General features: G+C 42.0%; 2 protein-coding genes across 3 annotated transcripts; both read right to left on the reverse strand.

The window, feature by feature from the left end:
* Positions 1–9286, reverse strand: ap1ar (adaptor related protein complex 1 associated regulatory protein). 2 transcript variants are annotated; one of them, XM_041944630.1, is made up of 10 exons: positions 9098–9286; positions 7329–7377; positions 7201–7227; positions 6759–6784; positions 6581–6677; positions 6296–6394; positions 5745–5806; positions 5194–5267; positions 4652–4774; positions 1–2932 (listed from the first exon to the last, which is right to left on the reverse strand). In XM_041944630.1, exons 1-10 carry the CDS (start codon positions 9166–9168, stop codon positions 2661–2663), a joined length of 900 nt encoding a protein of 299 aa, XP_041800564.1. In that variant the 5' UTR covers positions 9169–9286; the 3' UTR covers positions 1–2660. The 2 variants fall into 2 exon arrangements, with proteins under 2 accessions (XP_041800564.1, XP_041800563.1); XM_041944629.1 differs by having other exon boundaries at positions 5745–5809.
* Positions 9287–9778: 492 nt separating this feature from the next.
* Positions 9779–14230, reverse strand: cfap100 (cilia and flagella associated protein 100). Its single transcript, XM_041944695.1, has 15 exons — positions 14211–14230; positions 14017–14099; positions 13826–13923; positions 13474–13684; positions 13282–13346; positions 12875–13038; positions 12627–12707; positions 12313–12497; positions 12082–12166; positions 11693–11729; positions 11438–11592; positions 10818–10947; positions 10438–10640; positions 10185–10278; positions 9779–9904 (listed from the first exon to the last, which is right to left on the reverse strand). Exons 1-15 carry the CDS (start codon positions 14228–14230, stop codon positions 9779–9781), a joined length of 1737 nt encoding a protein of 578 aa, XP_041800629.1.
* Between the last annotated feature and the right edge of the window lie 452 nt (positions 14231–14682).

Here is a 14682-nt window from a genome sequence, read left to right on the forward strand (position 1 = left end):
TACATTTTTCTACATTTTATTTTTCCTCTTAGGCTCAGTGTGACAAGGAATGTTAAGTTACAGTTTGTTTGTTTTTACAGAAAGTTACAGTGATTAAATCAGAGATCGTGTAATCACAGCAAAACATTAACATTCAAATGTGCTCAAAACAATACCATTTAAATTACACACTCTGCAAATCAACCCGTGCCCCGTCTACACACGTCTACAGTAGTGCACAGTTGTCAGATCAGTTTCCTCTTCACACAAGTGAATCATTTCAGTGAACGTCTTCTACGAGCTGCTAACACCAAAGCAACAATCCACACGTTGGAGCGCAAACAGTGGATTGCTTTCGATTCAAACAGATTAAATAATCAATGTGATACACTATTGTCTCCACTCATGCTCAGCCGTCCCCGATAGATAGAAAAATGTAATGCACAAGAACCAGGATGATGTGTGCAGCAGCACTGGATCAACCACAGGAACATGACAGTGTTTGTACCGCAGAGGCATGTTTGCATGTTTGGTGACTTTTCTTTTCTCATCCAGACAAAGATATTGCTTTCAATATCAGCAGTGATCAGATTATGACGCCTGAATGTTTTTAGTTCAGAGTAACTGGTTTCAGATCAGATTAAACAAAAAGTCATTCCGCTTAAAAATGATTTGCCTCCAAACACCACATGTCAGCAACCAATCAGAAATCAGCAATGTCTTTTTTGAAGCTGGTAAATGAAGAGATTTTTGTTTTCAGTGATTGTCTCCCGTTACGTTCCACCTATGTTGTATTTATCAGTTTTATCAGTTAGTTCTTCATATCCATATCCACAGCTTCATCACTTTGCTTTACCCCAGTTGTTTGGATTCGTGATGTGTAACATATACTTAGACCTAGAACAACAGCCAGAATTAGTGGCACCAAATTATTGCTGATTGCAGCTTCTTAAATGTGAAGATTTTTCATTTAAATAATGGTTCAGTACTTTCAATCAACCAGAGAACCAGCTGATGAAAATGATCTGCAGGTTAGCCTCTGGCGACCTGTTTAGATAATGTATTTGTTGGGGTAAAGAAGCAGCGTGTGGTTGGCTCTGCTCATCCTCACTGCTTAACATCTCATTTACCTTCTTTTTGCTGTATGCTTTGCTCATCATGGAGAATTCTATGCAACTTGTGTAGACCTGCTGCCCTAATAAGCCATAATATGTATGTATATATGTTTGTGATGTGGATGTCGTGGTGCCTGGCAATGATATTGCTGTTCTGTGCTATTGTTTTTGACACAAAAAAGATCTTTGAATAAAACCTAAAACTCAAAAAAAGCAGAAAAAGGCCAGTTTCAAACTAAGATGTCCTACAGTCCACCACTGGGCCTATGACGAGGACTCACTGTATGTGCTTAATTATGTTGTTGTATTAGAGGTCTCATGTTCACTAAAGGAAATGTGTATATTTGGAATTATAAGACTGAGCATATTACTGCAAAATGACAGTGAAAGTGTTTTCATGCTTGGGCTTCTTTATTTAAATTTTTCTGAACACAAGGCTGTTAACCCTGAGAGACGGACACATTTCATCAGATAAGAAAGCTGTTTTGAGCCTGGATGGGGTTTAATGAATGTACTGGCAATATAACTCTGAATCATGTTAGGCCACCCAGTACAAAACACTCCACTTATGACTGGAGCGGGGTCAGTGCAATGAGCGCAGCGTTCTCGTCAGAGTGCATGCAGGGGATCACAAAATGAGTGCAGGCATGCCCGATTACTGTCGTAGATGACTGTCAATCAAACAGATTCAGAGGAGGTTTTGATGATAACACCCCATCATCACCCAGATCCTAGGCCCAGGCTCAAATGTGGAGTCAGTGGCTGTATTATTACACTGATTCATCAAATCACATAGTTTAATGTTTTACCTTTATCATCAGCCACTTTTGTATGGAATTCAATTCCTTTTTTGCCATCATGCAATAGCTTTAAAAGCTGAAGCCGAGACAGAGGAGAGAAAGTAAGGGCTGAGTGAGGACCTCTTCTGTAGTTAAGTTGCTTTTTTTGTGTGGGTTTTTTCACACAACAAACACATGCAGGGACACTCTTGGTTTTGCCACTGGCCTCAGAGCTGCAGCTGGTCCCCAGGCGCTGCGCCGTGGCTGTCAGCTGCTGCTAAATAGTTAGGACAGGTCAAACGCAGAGGACGAATTTCCCTGCTGGGATTTTAAAAGCACAGCGTAACTTCATAAGCTACACTCCATGATCAGTTCTCCCCAAAGCAGTGAAATATGTACATTTCCATCAGTGAGTATAGAACAGGGCTCCTAAAGCAGCCATCTGCTTTGATAATCAAGTTTCTGTTCAGAGTAGCTTGTCAGCTTCTCTTTGACCACCTGGGAACTGTGCACTGAAAATAAGCACTGACTGAACAGCGTGTCAATGGATGGAAACTGGTCAGTTTTAGTTCCAATGCATAAAATGGTCGGCTAATTTGGCAAATGAAGGCACTGAAAAAATGAGTATTTGATAAAAACATCACTACATTGTCCTGTAGTGTAAAGACACACAACATATTCCCGCAGCATCAGAGAGCAAGTGAGTACATTTCCGTTTCATCAGGCAAAAAGCTGGTGAGCTTTGACATGAAGAGGACACAACAAACGTCGCCTTTGGTGCTGGACACTATCTGTCCTGGCCGTCCAACCTTAGGCCACAGTCCGAGGCGTCCTCAGAGGGGGTGTCTAGGACAGGATTGACAAACCCTTCAAATTCAGCGTCTGCATTGTCCTCTGGATGGGTACTCACAAAATCATTCTCCCACTCCAGCGCGTTGGAGTCCTCAGAGGCCGAGGTGGGGCCACTGTTCATCTGCTTGCTGCCGGGCCTCAGGGCTGCGCGCAGGATGTCCTCCTCCGTCCGAGACCTCTCCCAGGCTGGGAGGGCACGATTGATTCCTGTGACGCAAGGACACAAGCTTTCATTCTGACAGCAGAAGTCAGTGGAGTCGAAAACTGCTGCAGGCAGTCATCCAAGCAGCCCGTTTCTACCCAAGACCAAGTTTAAAACTTAACATATTGCATTTAATTGTATTTTTATGTCTTCTATGGAACCTTACTTCGATGCTACATATGGTCAGAGCAGAACTGACCTTGTGTGTGTGTGTGTGTGTGTGTGTGTGTGTGTGTGTATATATATATACACACACACACACACACACACACACACACACAATATTGGCCATTTTTGGAATATACAGTGATCCCTCGCTATAACGCGGTTTACTTTTCACGGTTTCGCTACTTCACGGATTTGCATCGTGCATTGTGTTCTGCATTCTGATTGGCTAAAAACTCACTCCGCTTCTTCTCTACCTGTGCGTCAATAACGTTGCAGTTTAATATGTACAAGTACATAAAACAGCTTGCCAAATTTACATTACGTACGTGCAAATTCTCTTGCAATTTTGAGTTTTGCCTATCACTATGTTCTTCTCCCGAACAAACACACCTGCACCGCGGGCTTCAAAAGAAGAAAACACCGCAGAGTGGAGTCAGGATGCAGCGGCTCAGTCTGAAGAGCAGTGAAATACACCTGAGTCACTATTTGTCCAACTGTACTTTGTATTTTTATCATTTTTAATTTTCTCCCGTTTAATCCAATCACTCGGGTCGCGGTGGGCGGTGCTAATCTCCGCAATTTGAAGCCTTCTGTTCACATTGATGATTAAAACAATTATGTGACAGTACAGTACAGAAGTTATTTGTTGAAAAAAACATTTCTAAAGTACTTTTATTTGTGAAGCAAATGCTTGAGCCTGTAAAATGGTTTGTTCTTTCTTTTCAATGTATAATAGAGTATTTAATTGTATAATAATTGTAAAAAAAAATAAAGGTTTCTACTTCATGGATTTTGCCTATCACGGGTTCTTTTTGGAGTGTAACCCCCGCGAAAAACAAGGGTATACTGTATGTCTGATCATGAAGAAAACTTCTTCTTCTATTTAGGGATAGTGGTCAGACAAAGCCATTCATTATCACGCAAGTTTAACATCATAATGAGAAGTTAAATCACAGAATGGCTTTGATCAAAGGTTTAGATCCCCTTGAATGTTTGGCCTGATAATATACACACACGTTGACACACACAGGTTTAAATGGCTTTCAAGGGTACATTTCCACATCTGTGACTTCTGATTGTCATTAGTGTCTGTGTATTTCTTGAGCTCTGGAGAAACCTCTGCACATTTCAACCAGGGCTGCACTGGCTTTGCTGGATACTGAGCCAGGTGGAGAGCAACAGAACTGTCAAAGGACGTGCCTGAAAAGGTAGTAGAATTTACTAAATCAGGAAAAGGATATTAAAAATATATCCAGAGATTTGAAAATGTCAATCAGGAATGTTTAAACTCTGACAAAGAAGTGGAAAATGATGGGTACTGTTGATACCAAGACACAGTCAGGTAGCGCAACAAAGATTTCAGCCACAACTGTAAAGCACTGAAAAACAGAACCAATCTTGCAGAGAAAGGTCTGACTCTGTGTGACCGAACCTCACTCAAACGTCAGTCAGGATGTTACAAGAATGTTTGACGGATCAGTGATTTGCAAGAAGTTGTAAAATCAACTACTCTGCCATCGAAAGCTTTCCAGTTTGGGCAAAGTTTTAACTCTCACCTTCCTCGTCCTCCCACTCTAGATCCAGCGAGGTCCCGTCATCGTTGGTGGAGCGGGTCTTGGTGGTGAAGTCCCAGCTGCACTCTGTGTTGGGAGTCACCACGTTTGTGTCAGAGGGCAGTCCTGGAAACACACAGGGGGACGCAGTACACTGTGAACCGATGAACACCTGTATGTATACCTGAGCTGTTCCCGATAGTGCAGGTCTAATTTTTAATATGAAAAAAAAATTGCGTAATAATGGCAGACTTAATGATGATTTAATGACATCATAGCGTTACACAGAGCAACAACAAAGACAGCTGAAAGCAAAAGTAGCATTGCTACTGGCTCCACGATGGAGGAGATAGTTCCAAAAAGGGGAGCAACTTCAGAAGTGTGGAAGTGGTTTAGTTACAAAAGATCAGAATTACTGAATATTTGAAGACAAACAGTCACATTTATTCACCATATGATCAAGAATATCATTATCACAGAAATACCCCAAAATACTGCGATATTATGTGAGTGCTCAGACAATTAAGGTTGGATGGTTCACTTACTGTTGTTCCTGAAAGCCTCTGACTGGGCTTTTACATTCTGGAGGTAGATGTCAAAATCCTCCCCAGAGGTTTGTCTGGAACAGACCACAACAAGCAGAGAACTGTGTGAGCAGTCAGTCGCAGCGGTGACACAAAACCCAGGGGGCCCGAATCACACGTCTCACTACGGTCTTTAGTGACACCTGTTCTCCACATTTGGTTGAGACAAGCGCTGGTACTGCGGCTCAGCTTTGTGTGCTTGCAGCACAGTGGGAATTAGTAAAGCACTGAATTCTGAGCCTGGATATGTTGTTGTGTTATTATAGCTGTTCTGCAGCCTACACAGCGCCTGGCTGCAGGGGCAAACCGTGTGCTCACACATCATTAAATCAATGCTTCTGTTGAGAGCAGAAGAAAAGAGAGACGTAAGATCCCTTTAAATACAACCAGCATTACTGTCTGCTAATCATATCCACTCTGTCCACCCACTGAAACCTGCACAGAACCGCATGACTGCAGCTTGTCCCCAGCTAAACAACAGTCCTGTTGTCTAATGAACTGAAGTCACTCACTTTCTTTGCTGAGTTTCACCGCCGGAGCCATCTGCTTTGCCCCGTTTCCTCTGGGCAGACAGCTGCTGACAATAAAACCACAGATCGAGTTAAAAAGACCCATGCTTAATACACAGAATATATTCAGTAAAGAAACTGTTAACAGTTGAAGTGTTATCAAGGAGACATGTGAGCAAATAACTTCAACAACACAAAGCAGCACCAGAGAAGCGGCGGGATGTTGAATGAAAAGCAAAGAAATATCAATTTCAGCCTTTCCTGCCTATAAAAGGCCTGTATAAGAAATATATTAAGCAATTATATCGAGCAAAATGTCTCGCTGCAATACTATTATATTCCAATATCCATTGACTGGATAACAAGGACAGGTCAATGAGGACATAAAGAAGACAGGAAACAGAGAAAATGTCACTGTGGCCCTTAAAGATGCAGGAGGCTGAGGACTTGAAATGCTGGGAAGCCTCTGCACGGGTCCAGCAGGTTAGAGGAGAAGTCTTTTTAGTCAAGCAGTAAGTCAAACTGGCAGAAGGGAGCGCTCAGTGCCGCCTCACCTCCTTCAATTTGCGTTCACGTGCCAACCTGGCGGCCTCACGCTGGGCGGCATTTCTAGCCTCCTCTTCTAGCCTTAACTTCTCCTCTTGTGCCTCTAACTGAAGCAGAAATAACAAAATGAAACAAACACAAAGACACAGAACAGAAAATTACAAAACAGAAAAAACAATGCAGCAAATTAAAAATAAGCAAAACTAGGTCTCAAACATAAAATGAAATAACGGGGGCTGTTGATCTACCAAAGACAGATCCTGTACAGAGGCTCTCTGTAAACTGGGCCTCACCTCCACTCGTAGCTTCTGGTCGATCAGCAGCTGCTTGTCTGAGATGGCAGTGTAGCGGTGCTCTTTGAGGTGCTTCATCTCATCTTCACTGATGGGCCTAATCAAAGACAAAACATGCATGTTACAAATGGTTTGTTAAAGTTTTTTTTTGTTTTTAGATTCACAGCAGATCGCTTACCTCGGACAGGGCTGTGGACTCTCAGCCTGCAACGCAACAAACAACATTTTACTACAGAGCAATGAGAAATGCACCTTCCCTCCTGCACTGTTTGAGTCAAGTGATACCAGTCTGGGACAGTAATCAAGTTACTTCCTGACTACTCACTGCATCACAGTGATGGGTGCACCACTGTGCACCCATCATTTTCTATCCATCAGTGGAGGATGGCTAACGGAGGGAAGTCTGATGGGAGTCTGACAGTAAAAAGTATCCTGGGAGAACCAGCATAACGCAGCTTTTAATTAGACATATGTCTTATAAAGCACTTCCTCAGTCTATTACAATGTAATTGGTTTTAAGCAGTAGAGCCATAATAGTGGAGAGAAAACTGACAATGTTTTACTAAAACTTATTTACTAAAAGCTCATACACACAAGATCAGAAGGATGACCAGACTTACCTCATCACTCTCTACCAGGTTTTCAAACTGCAAAATTAAAAGTCACAATTAGAAACGTAACATTACACCGAATCTTCATTATTAAAGAAAGGTAGGTAAAGGTAGACTAGTAAATGCACGACTCGTACCTCTATTGTATAATGTTCCCCTGTGGTACTGCTTCTGAAGTATTTGGACCTGTGGGAATAATCAAGAGAGCCTGAACACACTAGCAATAATCTGTTGAAGGCCTGTCACATTAAACAGTTAGCTGCAACAGACACTGTATACCTCTCACATCATATATAGACATGTGTTCCTGGTAGATCAGTCGCTCTGGTGCATTATGACAACATAATGACAGTTTATTTGTCTCTACATTTGAACTCATTTGCCTGTTTGAATGGAAATTAAGTTAAATCAACCTAGTTTACACAATGTAACGTGCTGAAGCTTTAGCATGGAAGCTCGCTGTAAATGCAGACTACACAAAATGATCAATGTGCCTTTCTGTCGAATACATATTAAAGAACCTTAAAAAAGACCTTTCTTTGATACTGAAGGATTCATAGTAACTCTGAAAATGAAGAGGTGTCTGTAGGGCCTGACGATGAGGATGATCTTTTGTCCCAAGTGTTGAATCACGTAATTCAGAAGCAGAAGCACAATGTACACAGTCATGCTGCAATGACCACAAAACTAACTTGTGATTAGTGTTGGGACTAATTTAGTTTGAGCAGCTACAGTAACAGTATCGCGTATAACGTATGATAAATGTCATCTGCAAGTTTGGAATTAATGACTAAAATCTGGTTTGGGGGGTTATTATTGGTGGAATTATGTTCTGATAAATTTACATGCAATTGTGTTTTAATTTGCAGCTCAATCTGTGATAAATAAGTATCCGATCTCAAGGTATGTAGGCATGTGTGCATTTAAGAGTCGATGGGAAGATAAACACTGAATCTTATAAGCTGCAGAAGAGAGCTTTTTCATGGCACATAATTTGACTTGGAACTTTAAATTGAAATAAACTTGAACATGTTCATCCACATGTTTGTCAAATAAATAATACAGTTCACTTTAGATTCTTCTTTTTTGTGACTGGCACAAAATCTAAATATTATTCCTGTGTTATTTTTTATAACTGCATGGTGCCATTTCACAATGGTAAAACATGAGATAAAGGGAGCTGGAAAAGTGGACGTTTCCAAAGGTATAATTTCAGTTTCTAAAATGCCAACCCCAGACTAACACCTGACAGGTGCTGCTGTACCTGTCAGCTCCCAGATGCGAACATGTGGAAGTGATGGATGAGTGTGAAACAGCTTGCTGCCGGAAGACAGCAAGCCTTCAGTGATCGTAACGGAGCACAAGGTAGAGTCAGACTAAAAAACATCAATTATTCACCTTAAATTTGGTGACATAAGGGCCTGCAAATAACGCAGGAAACAGGCAGCTGAGACATGATGTGTATCAGGAGCGAGATTCCGGACAGACTGAGCTACAAGGTCGAAAATATTAGACTACAATCATGGTCAGACTTCTTCTACAGCCGCAGCTCGGTCTCTCTGTTAAGCGAGTGCTCTCATTTAATTAGACGAGCTTAACTCCACGTCCAGGCTGTTGACAATAGGGGTGGGGTCTTGATTCATTTTTGCACTGGCCGGCTACAGGTTAGACCACACAGAGACCGTACAATAGAGCAACCGCTAGCTAACTGAATGGCTTTTATCTCTCGACTGCAACATCACTACCAGGCTAACACACACAGCTGTCAAAAGGTCAGCACTACGCTATCAGTTATCGGCTAACCAACTTTGAGCTAACGTTAGCGGCGGCCGGAGAGCGTTAGCGCTGGTTCTGGTGATGCTTCTATGCTAGTTAGCTCACCCAGCTGGAGCCATGTTTCTCTTACCCGCCTCCTCTCTGGATCCTGTTGGCTTCTCTCCTGAAGAGCCCAGCACAGTATGCCCAGCAGTTACCCATCGCATTGTCAAATATCCCTATTATCTAGCTAACTAGCTAGTAATCTCCTGACAGCTGCTGGTGCTTTAGAGTGGGTGACTACATGTCCAAGAGCAGTCCTGCTCCGGCCACTTCCTCATCCTCCTTCCTCTCCGCTTGATGACAGAGCTCACAGAAATGTTCAACACCACCACCTACTGTCGTTTTCATGTCATTTTGGATAAATATGACCCGGTTTTGTCACAACGTGATGTAGGGACAGTATGCCAAAACTACTTAGGAAAACTGGATAATGTGGATGCATCTATAAACTGAGCACTGAGTGTGATAAATAAATGCATATGCACATATTATGTGCTAATATTCAACAGTAACATTCAAAACAGGGACTCGGCTCTTCATGCAGCCACGCTGTTTTATTGTATTTACATAGTTCTTTTACACATACTCATCTTCGGTCTGGCCTTTTAACACACACCATAATGATGCTTTTGTGTTAACTTTTCAGATGATGTTTATTTATCGACTCTGTTTCATTTTATGTTATGAATGTGGTGCAGGCGACCAAATATCCAACAACATATTTTCACTCCTCAGCTGTTGTGAGTTTTGTTTTTGTTCTCTTTCTTTGTTAGTCCGTGTCGTCAGAGCTGAAGAGGTAGGCATGGAGGTCATCTTCAGCAGGGCCGCTGTCCACTTTGCTGACTCTGCCTTTCTGGGGGACAGGCATGCATCTCGGCATGAGCTTTCTCCCACTCTGAAAGAGAACAGAGTTTAAGCATCGCGTCTGGGTTGGTTTGTCTCTTTTCTTTTTGACGTACAATTCAGTTTCAGGCTGCAAGACAGGTATTCATTCATTCATTCAACAGATTTCATCCAAATCTTATCCAGTGTTACACAATGTAAATGTGGGCCTGTGGAGGAGGGTGGAGGATACCATCCAAATGAATGAGGTAATAATTATACTGGGCTATGAATTGTGATACCCAATTCATAGCCTAGTTTGAAAGGCAGTTATTTCTAAGCAAATGACTTACTGTTTTCTTGGAGTCAGCCAGGGACCTCTCCAGGTACCTCCTCATCCTTTCTTTCTGTTTCTCTCTCTGCTCTCTCAGTTTTTCTTCACGCTGTCTGTGACACGGTGTAGGAAGAGAGGGGTTTGGAAGGAATATATGGCCAAAGTCATTGCCAAAGATGTCACTGCCATTAGACATTACCTTCAGAAGATCTTGAATGAGTTTTTTCTTGCAGTCCAGAGAAAGTTAGAAGAGTACTGTCATTGGGACATACCTGCTTCTCCTCTCACTGTCCTTGATCTTCTTCATCATCTCTAAGCTTTCTTGAGGGATGCTCTCAAGGCCCTGCAGCAGTGACAACATACGGTTCTCAATGTTGGCCAGCTTCTCCAAGGTGCTGAGGTTGGTCATCCTGTCATCCACGCAGCAGCGATGGACCTCTGTCACCTTCTCGGCCAGAGCGTCCAACACAACATCCTGCCGGCAAGAGGAGGAAGTGAGATAGACCAAAGAGAAGGAAAAATTAAGAGAAGAAGAGATGGACAGACCAGGTATCTACTGCTTAAAACTTAACATCATTAGGCATGATTTCTGGGTGTTGCTACCACTCAGATCTTGGATTAAAATGTAGTCAGACACATTCTGCTTCCTTACCTGGTCTTGTGTGTTCAGTGAGACATGGAGCTGAACCTTCTGTTTGAGCTTGGCACCTCTTGCCTTCTCAGTGTCGATTCTCTGGTTCAAGTCATTTATCTGCATTGTTAGCTGCTCTTCCTCCTTTTCACTTCAGACAGAAAAGATTCAGTGTTCCATGGATGTGGGAACGACGAGAGGATATGGGAGTAAATAGTGTACAGGAAAAAACAAAGATAATAATAGATCTGAAATTCCCAGTAAAACATTTCAGTAAGTGCAGAAAATAAACCTAATGGACCTACCTATTGAGCTCAGGAAAAGAAGGCGGCTTTTACATTTCATTTTTCATTCTATGAATTGGATTATTCAGCACAAGCTTTCAACCCAAAGTGAACGAGAACAAATGCAAAACACTCAAATAACCCATAGTTTGCTCTATTTTTATTCCTGTGACCATAGAGCAATCGTGTCAAATAAGAAAATAAATTAAGCTAAGGCACAAGAGAAGAGAGTACGAATATATTTCTAGTAAGGCATCTGCAGACTTCAGGAGAGTCTGCTCATTTTAAGAAAGACAACAGTCAAAATACCAAAATCATTCGTTTGCAGAATCTTGACCCTTGACCCATGATGCTTACATTTTCTTCCTGGTTGTCTCAATGGACCGTAGGAGCTCTTCCAGTGTGTCTTCCACCCTTGTAGAGTTCTGAATCAGGGACAAGTTCTGCTCTGTCAGCTCTGTCACCAGATCCAGCAGCTGCTGGGGATCAGTGAAGTACAGCTCCGGCTCATCCTGCAGAAGTGACAAACAAGGTGGACAAGATAGGAGCACTGTGTGAACTGCAAAAAAAGAGAGAGAGAGAGAGCTACATTTTCAATTTGGGGAATCTGACCTCATATTCGGAGCTGTCACTGTCACTGTTTGTCATCCTGAAAGGTCAAAGAAAGAGGAAGTTTTAGTAGCGGCATGTTAACAGGATTCCAGGAATGAGTTCACTGAATGATGTTCATCATAATACTAGGATGCTGTGTGCTACAACAGAGACAAGTGAACTGTGAAAGTATGTTTAAATGAACATACTGTGTATGCAAAAGAAAAAGAGATATACTTTACACAAGGACACAGGTCTATAACAGGCAACAATGATTACATGTTCTTTATTTCTTTGTGAGAAACATGTAAGAAAGTCATAGATTAGCCACCTTATTTATCACTGCATCAGTGTGTATGAATGTGAAAAATAAATACTGGATGCGAGTGGGTGTCTTGGTGTTTCCTTACAGAGCGTTGCTGTGGGCTGAGGATAGCCTGGTCTCTCTGATGGAAGGAAGCTCTCTATGTGGATTGGAAACCTTGCTCTCCAAACCTGTGCACATTATCATTCAAATCACACTGCTAGCATGATCCATACTGACTGTAACAAAAAGCTCCTTTAACCATGTTTCAGTTTGACTGAGAAACAACAACATCAGGACATTAACCACTTGGTTTTAAATTACACCAAGTACTTACCATTTCTAATGCCTGGTTCCTCAGGCTCCCTCTTCTCCTTGTCCTGAAGTTCTTTGTCAGAGAGGTCTTTAGCTTTCAAAGCCTTGGTTCTCTGGGCCTCCTGCCACTCTGGAGGAGACAACTTGAATAGGAGCTCCTTGTATCTCTTGTAGTCTATCAGGATCTCTTCAAACTTTATGAGTTCACTATGAAAAAGAAAGAGTAGATTAAAATCCACATGGCATGACAGATGTATTTACCATTATTTACAGTTATGAGCCTTTTATGCATTAAACATGGTTAATGTGCACAGTCAAACATCATCAGAGTGCTACCTCTTTATGGTTCCCACTTCAGCAGTCAGTTTCTTGACTTCCACATTCTTCTCCTGTTTGGACTTCGCCTCACGTTCAAAACTGACAACAGAGACAAGACAACCATTTGCAGTGTAACTTTTACAGGTCACGTGTGTCCTCTTCTTAGGGTAAAAACAAGTCTGTATTAAGCAGTAATTTAAGAGTGAAACTCATTTTCAAGAAACACAATTACATTTTTAGTCACAATGACAAAGCAGGCAACCTACAATGTTCTGGCCTCAACAGACTTCTTGTCGTTCTCCCTGAGGAACTCTTCAAAGCTGAGGTTGTCTCTCTCAATGAGCTTTTCGAGCTGCTTCAGCTGTCCCTCCTCTTTTGCAATGGCCTTGTCCATCCTCAAAATCTCAGACCTCTTCGTCATTAGAGATAACTGAGGGAGGGAGAGTAAGGGCGAATGAAGCAAGAAGGCAAAGCCAGTGTAATCCCAAAACAATGGAGTTATCCTTTAATTCAGCTTGTACGACAGGGGACAGATATGGTCCAGTCTGTCATGCTGGTCTAACAAACATTTAGAAAGCATCACAGTGGACTGAGTATCTGAGATTAATCCAGGTGGTTGACTTAGCTCCATCTTTATTAAAACCTTTGCAACTCCTGAACTCATTTACTTTACCTCCAACACTGCCTTCTGCCGTTCCATGGAGATTAAGTCATGTTTGCTGTCCCTCGTAATGTTTTCTGGAGACAGAGGACAGACAATACTTAACATTTAGATTAGCATGTTAGCCATGAAATGCAAAAAAAAGCTACAAGTAACTTGTACAGAATTTGACAGGCTTTGACTCTCTGCTCTCTCTCCACTCACCTCGTTTCATCATGGCAATCTTCAGCTCATGTCTGCCAGGTGTTTGAACTGTCCTACTCTTGATTTGTTTTAGATTCTTCACCTTCTTCTTTTCTTCCTCCTCCTCCTCCTCCTCCACTTGTTCTGCTAGCTCTTTCTTAAGCTTGGCCATCATTCTTGCAGTGTGGGTCGTCTTCTTGTCAATTGGCAATGCCAGGAATTCACGCATCTCCTGTGCATGGAGAAGAACAGCAGCCAGACTTTAAGATGGCAGTCGATTTTTCGTCTCTTTCACACTGTGTCACACAAGTATCATGCACTGTATGTAAAATAACTTATTTGTGCATACGTGTCTGTAAACAAACACACCAACCTCTTTTCGTTGCCCCTTTTCATTGATGCTCAGTAGTAAAATGCTGTTGCTGTCTGGCACTTTGAATGGGCTCTGTCGAGTCTCCCTCCTCTTCATGTCTACACACAATGTAATTTAGTAAAAACTGTGCATATAGTTATCTTCCATTGTTTCCACTTTCTATTCAACAGGTCTGTCTTTGCCCACTGTACCTGGTTTGTGCGATTTGGCGGCCACATAAGTCTCTGACACAACAATGCTGCCTGAAGAAATCTCTGGTGCTCCTGTTGAAAACGTATTGTTAATAATGGTACAGACTCATCATCAATAACTTATTATTTGCATTGTGTGTTATGTGTGAAGCATGGCATTCGAACAAATATTTACTGTGCTGTGGTGACAACATCCTGAGGTTACTTCTGGCATCTGGCGCTTCTCTGGCTCAGTGCTGCAGTTAGCTGCAGGTTACAGAAAGACTACAAATGACAGCTTTTTCTGGATGGCAAACATCCAAACCCAAATAATAAGTCAGAAGTCATTCAACACAAAACTGGGTCTAGACCTGAACTCCATTTCTAAACGTTTAACGACTTACAACCACGACTGCAGCCTGAACTTCCTTGGTAATGGTCCTGGCTGTTCCCGCCTCCAATAAATTGAAAACCTTTGGGGGTGAACCACTGGCATGTTGAGGTTTTGACTTATGCAATTATTTGTTATTCTATAGTATGTTTGGACCCTCTAAACAATCTTGTGCCCCAATGTCAAACTCTAGATTAAATATGGAAAGATAGGAAAATTCACTGCCACAAGGCAAACGTGGGGGCTGGTAGTGTTCAGCATATGAGTACTTATTAGTTTCTGACAGTTTAGGACCA

This window comes from Chelmon rostratus, chromosome 9 (assembly GCF_017976325.1).
Source record: "Chelmon rostratus isolate fCheRos1 chromosome 9, fCheRos1.pri, whole genome shotgun sequence".
Classification (NCBI taxonomy): Eukaryota; Metazoa; Chordata; class Actinopteri; order Chaetodontiformes; family Chaetodontidae; genus Chelmon; species Chelmon rostratus.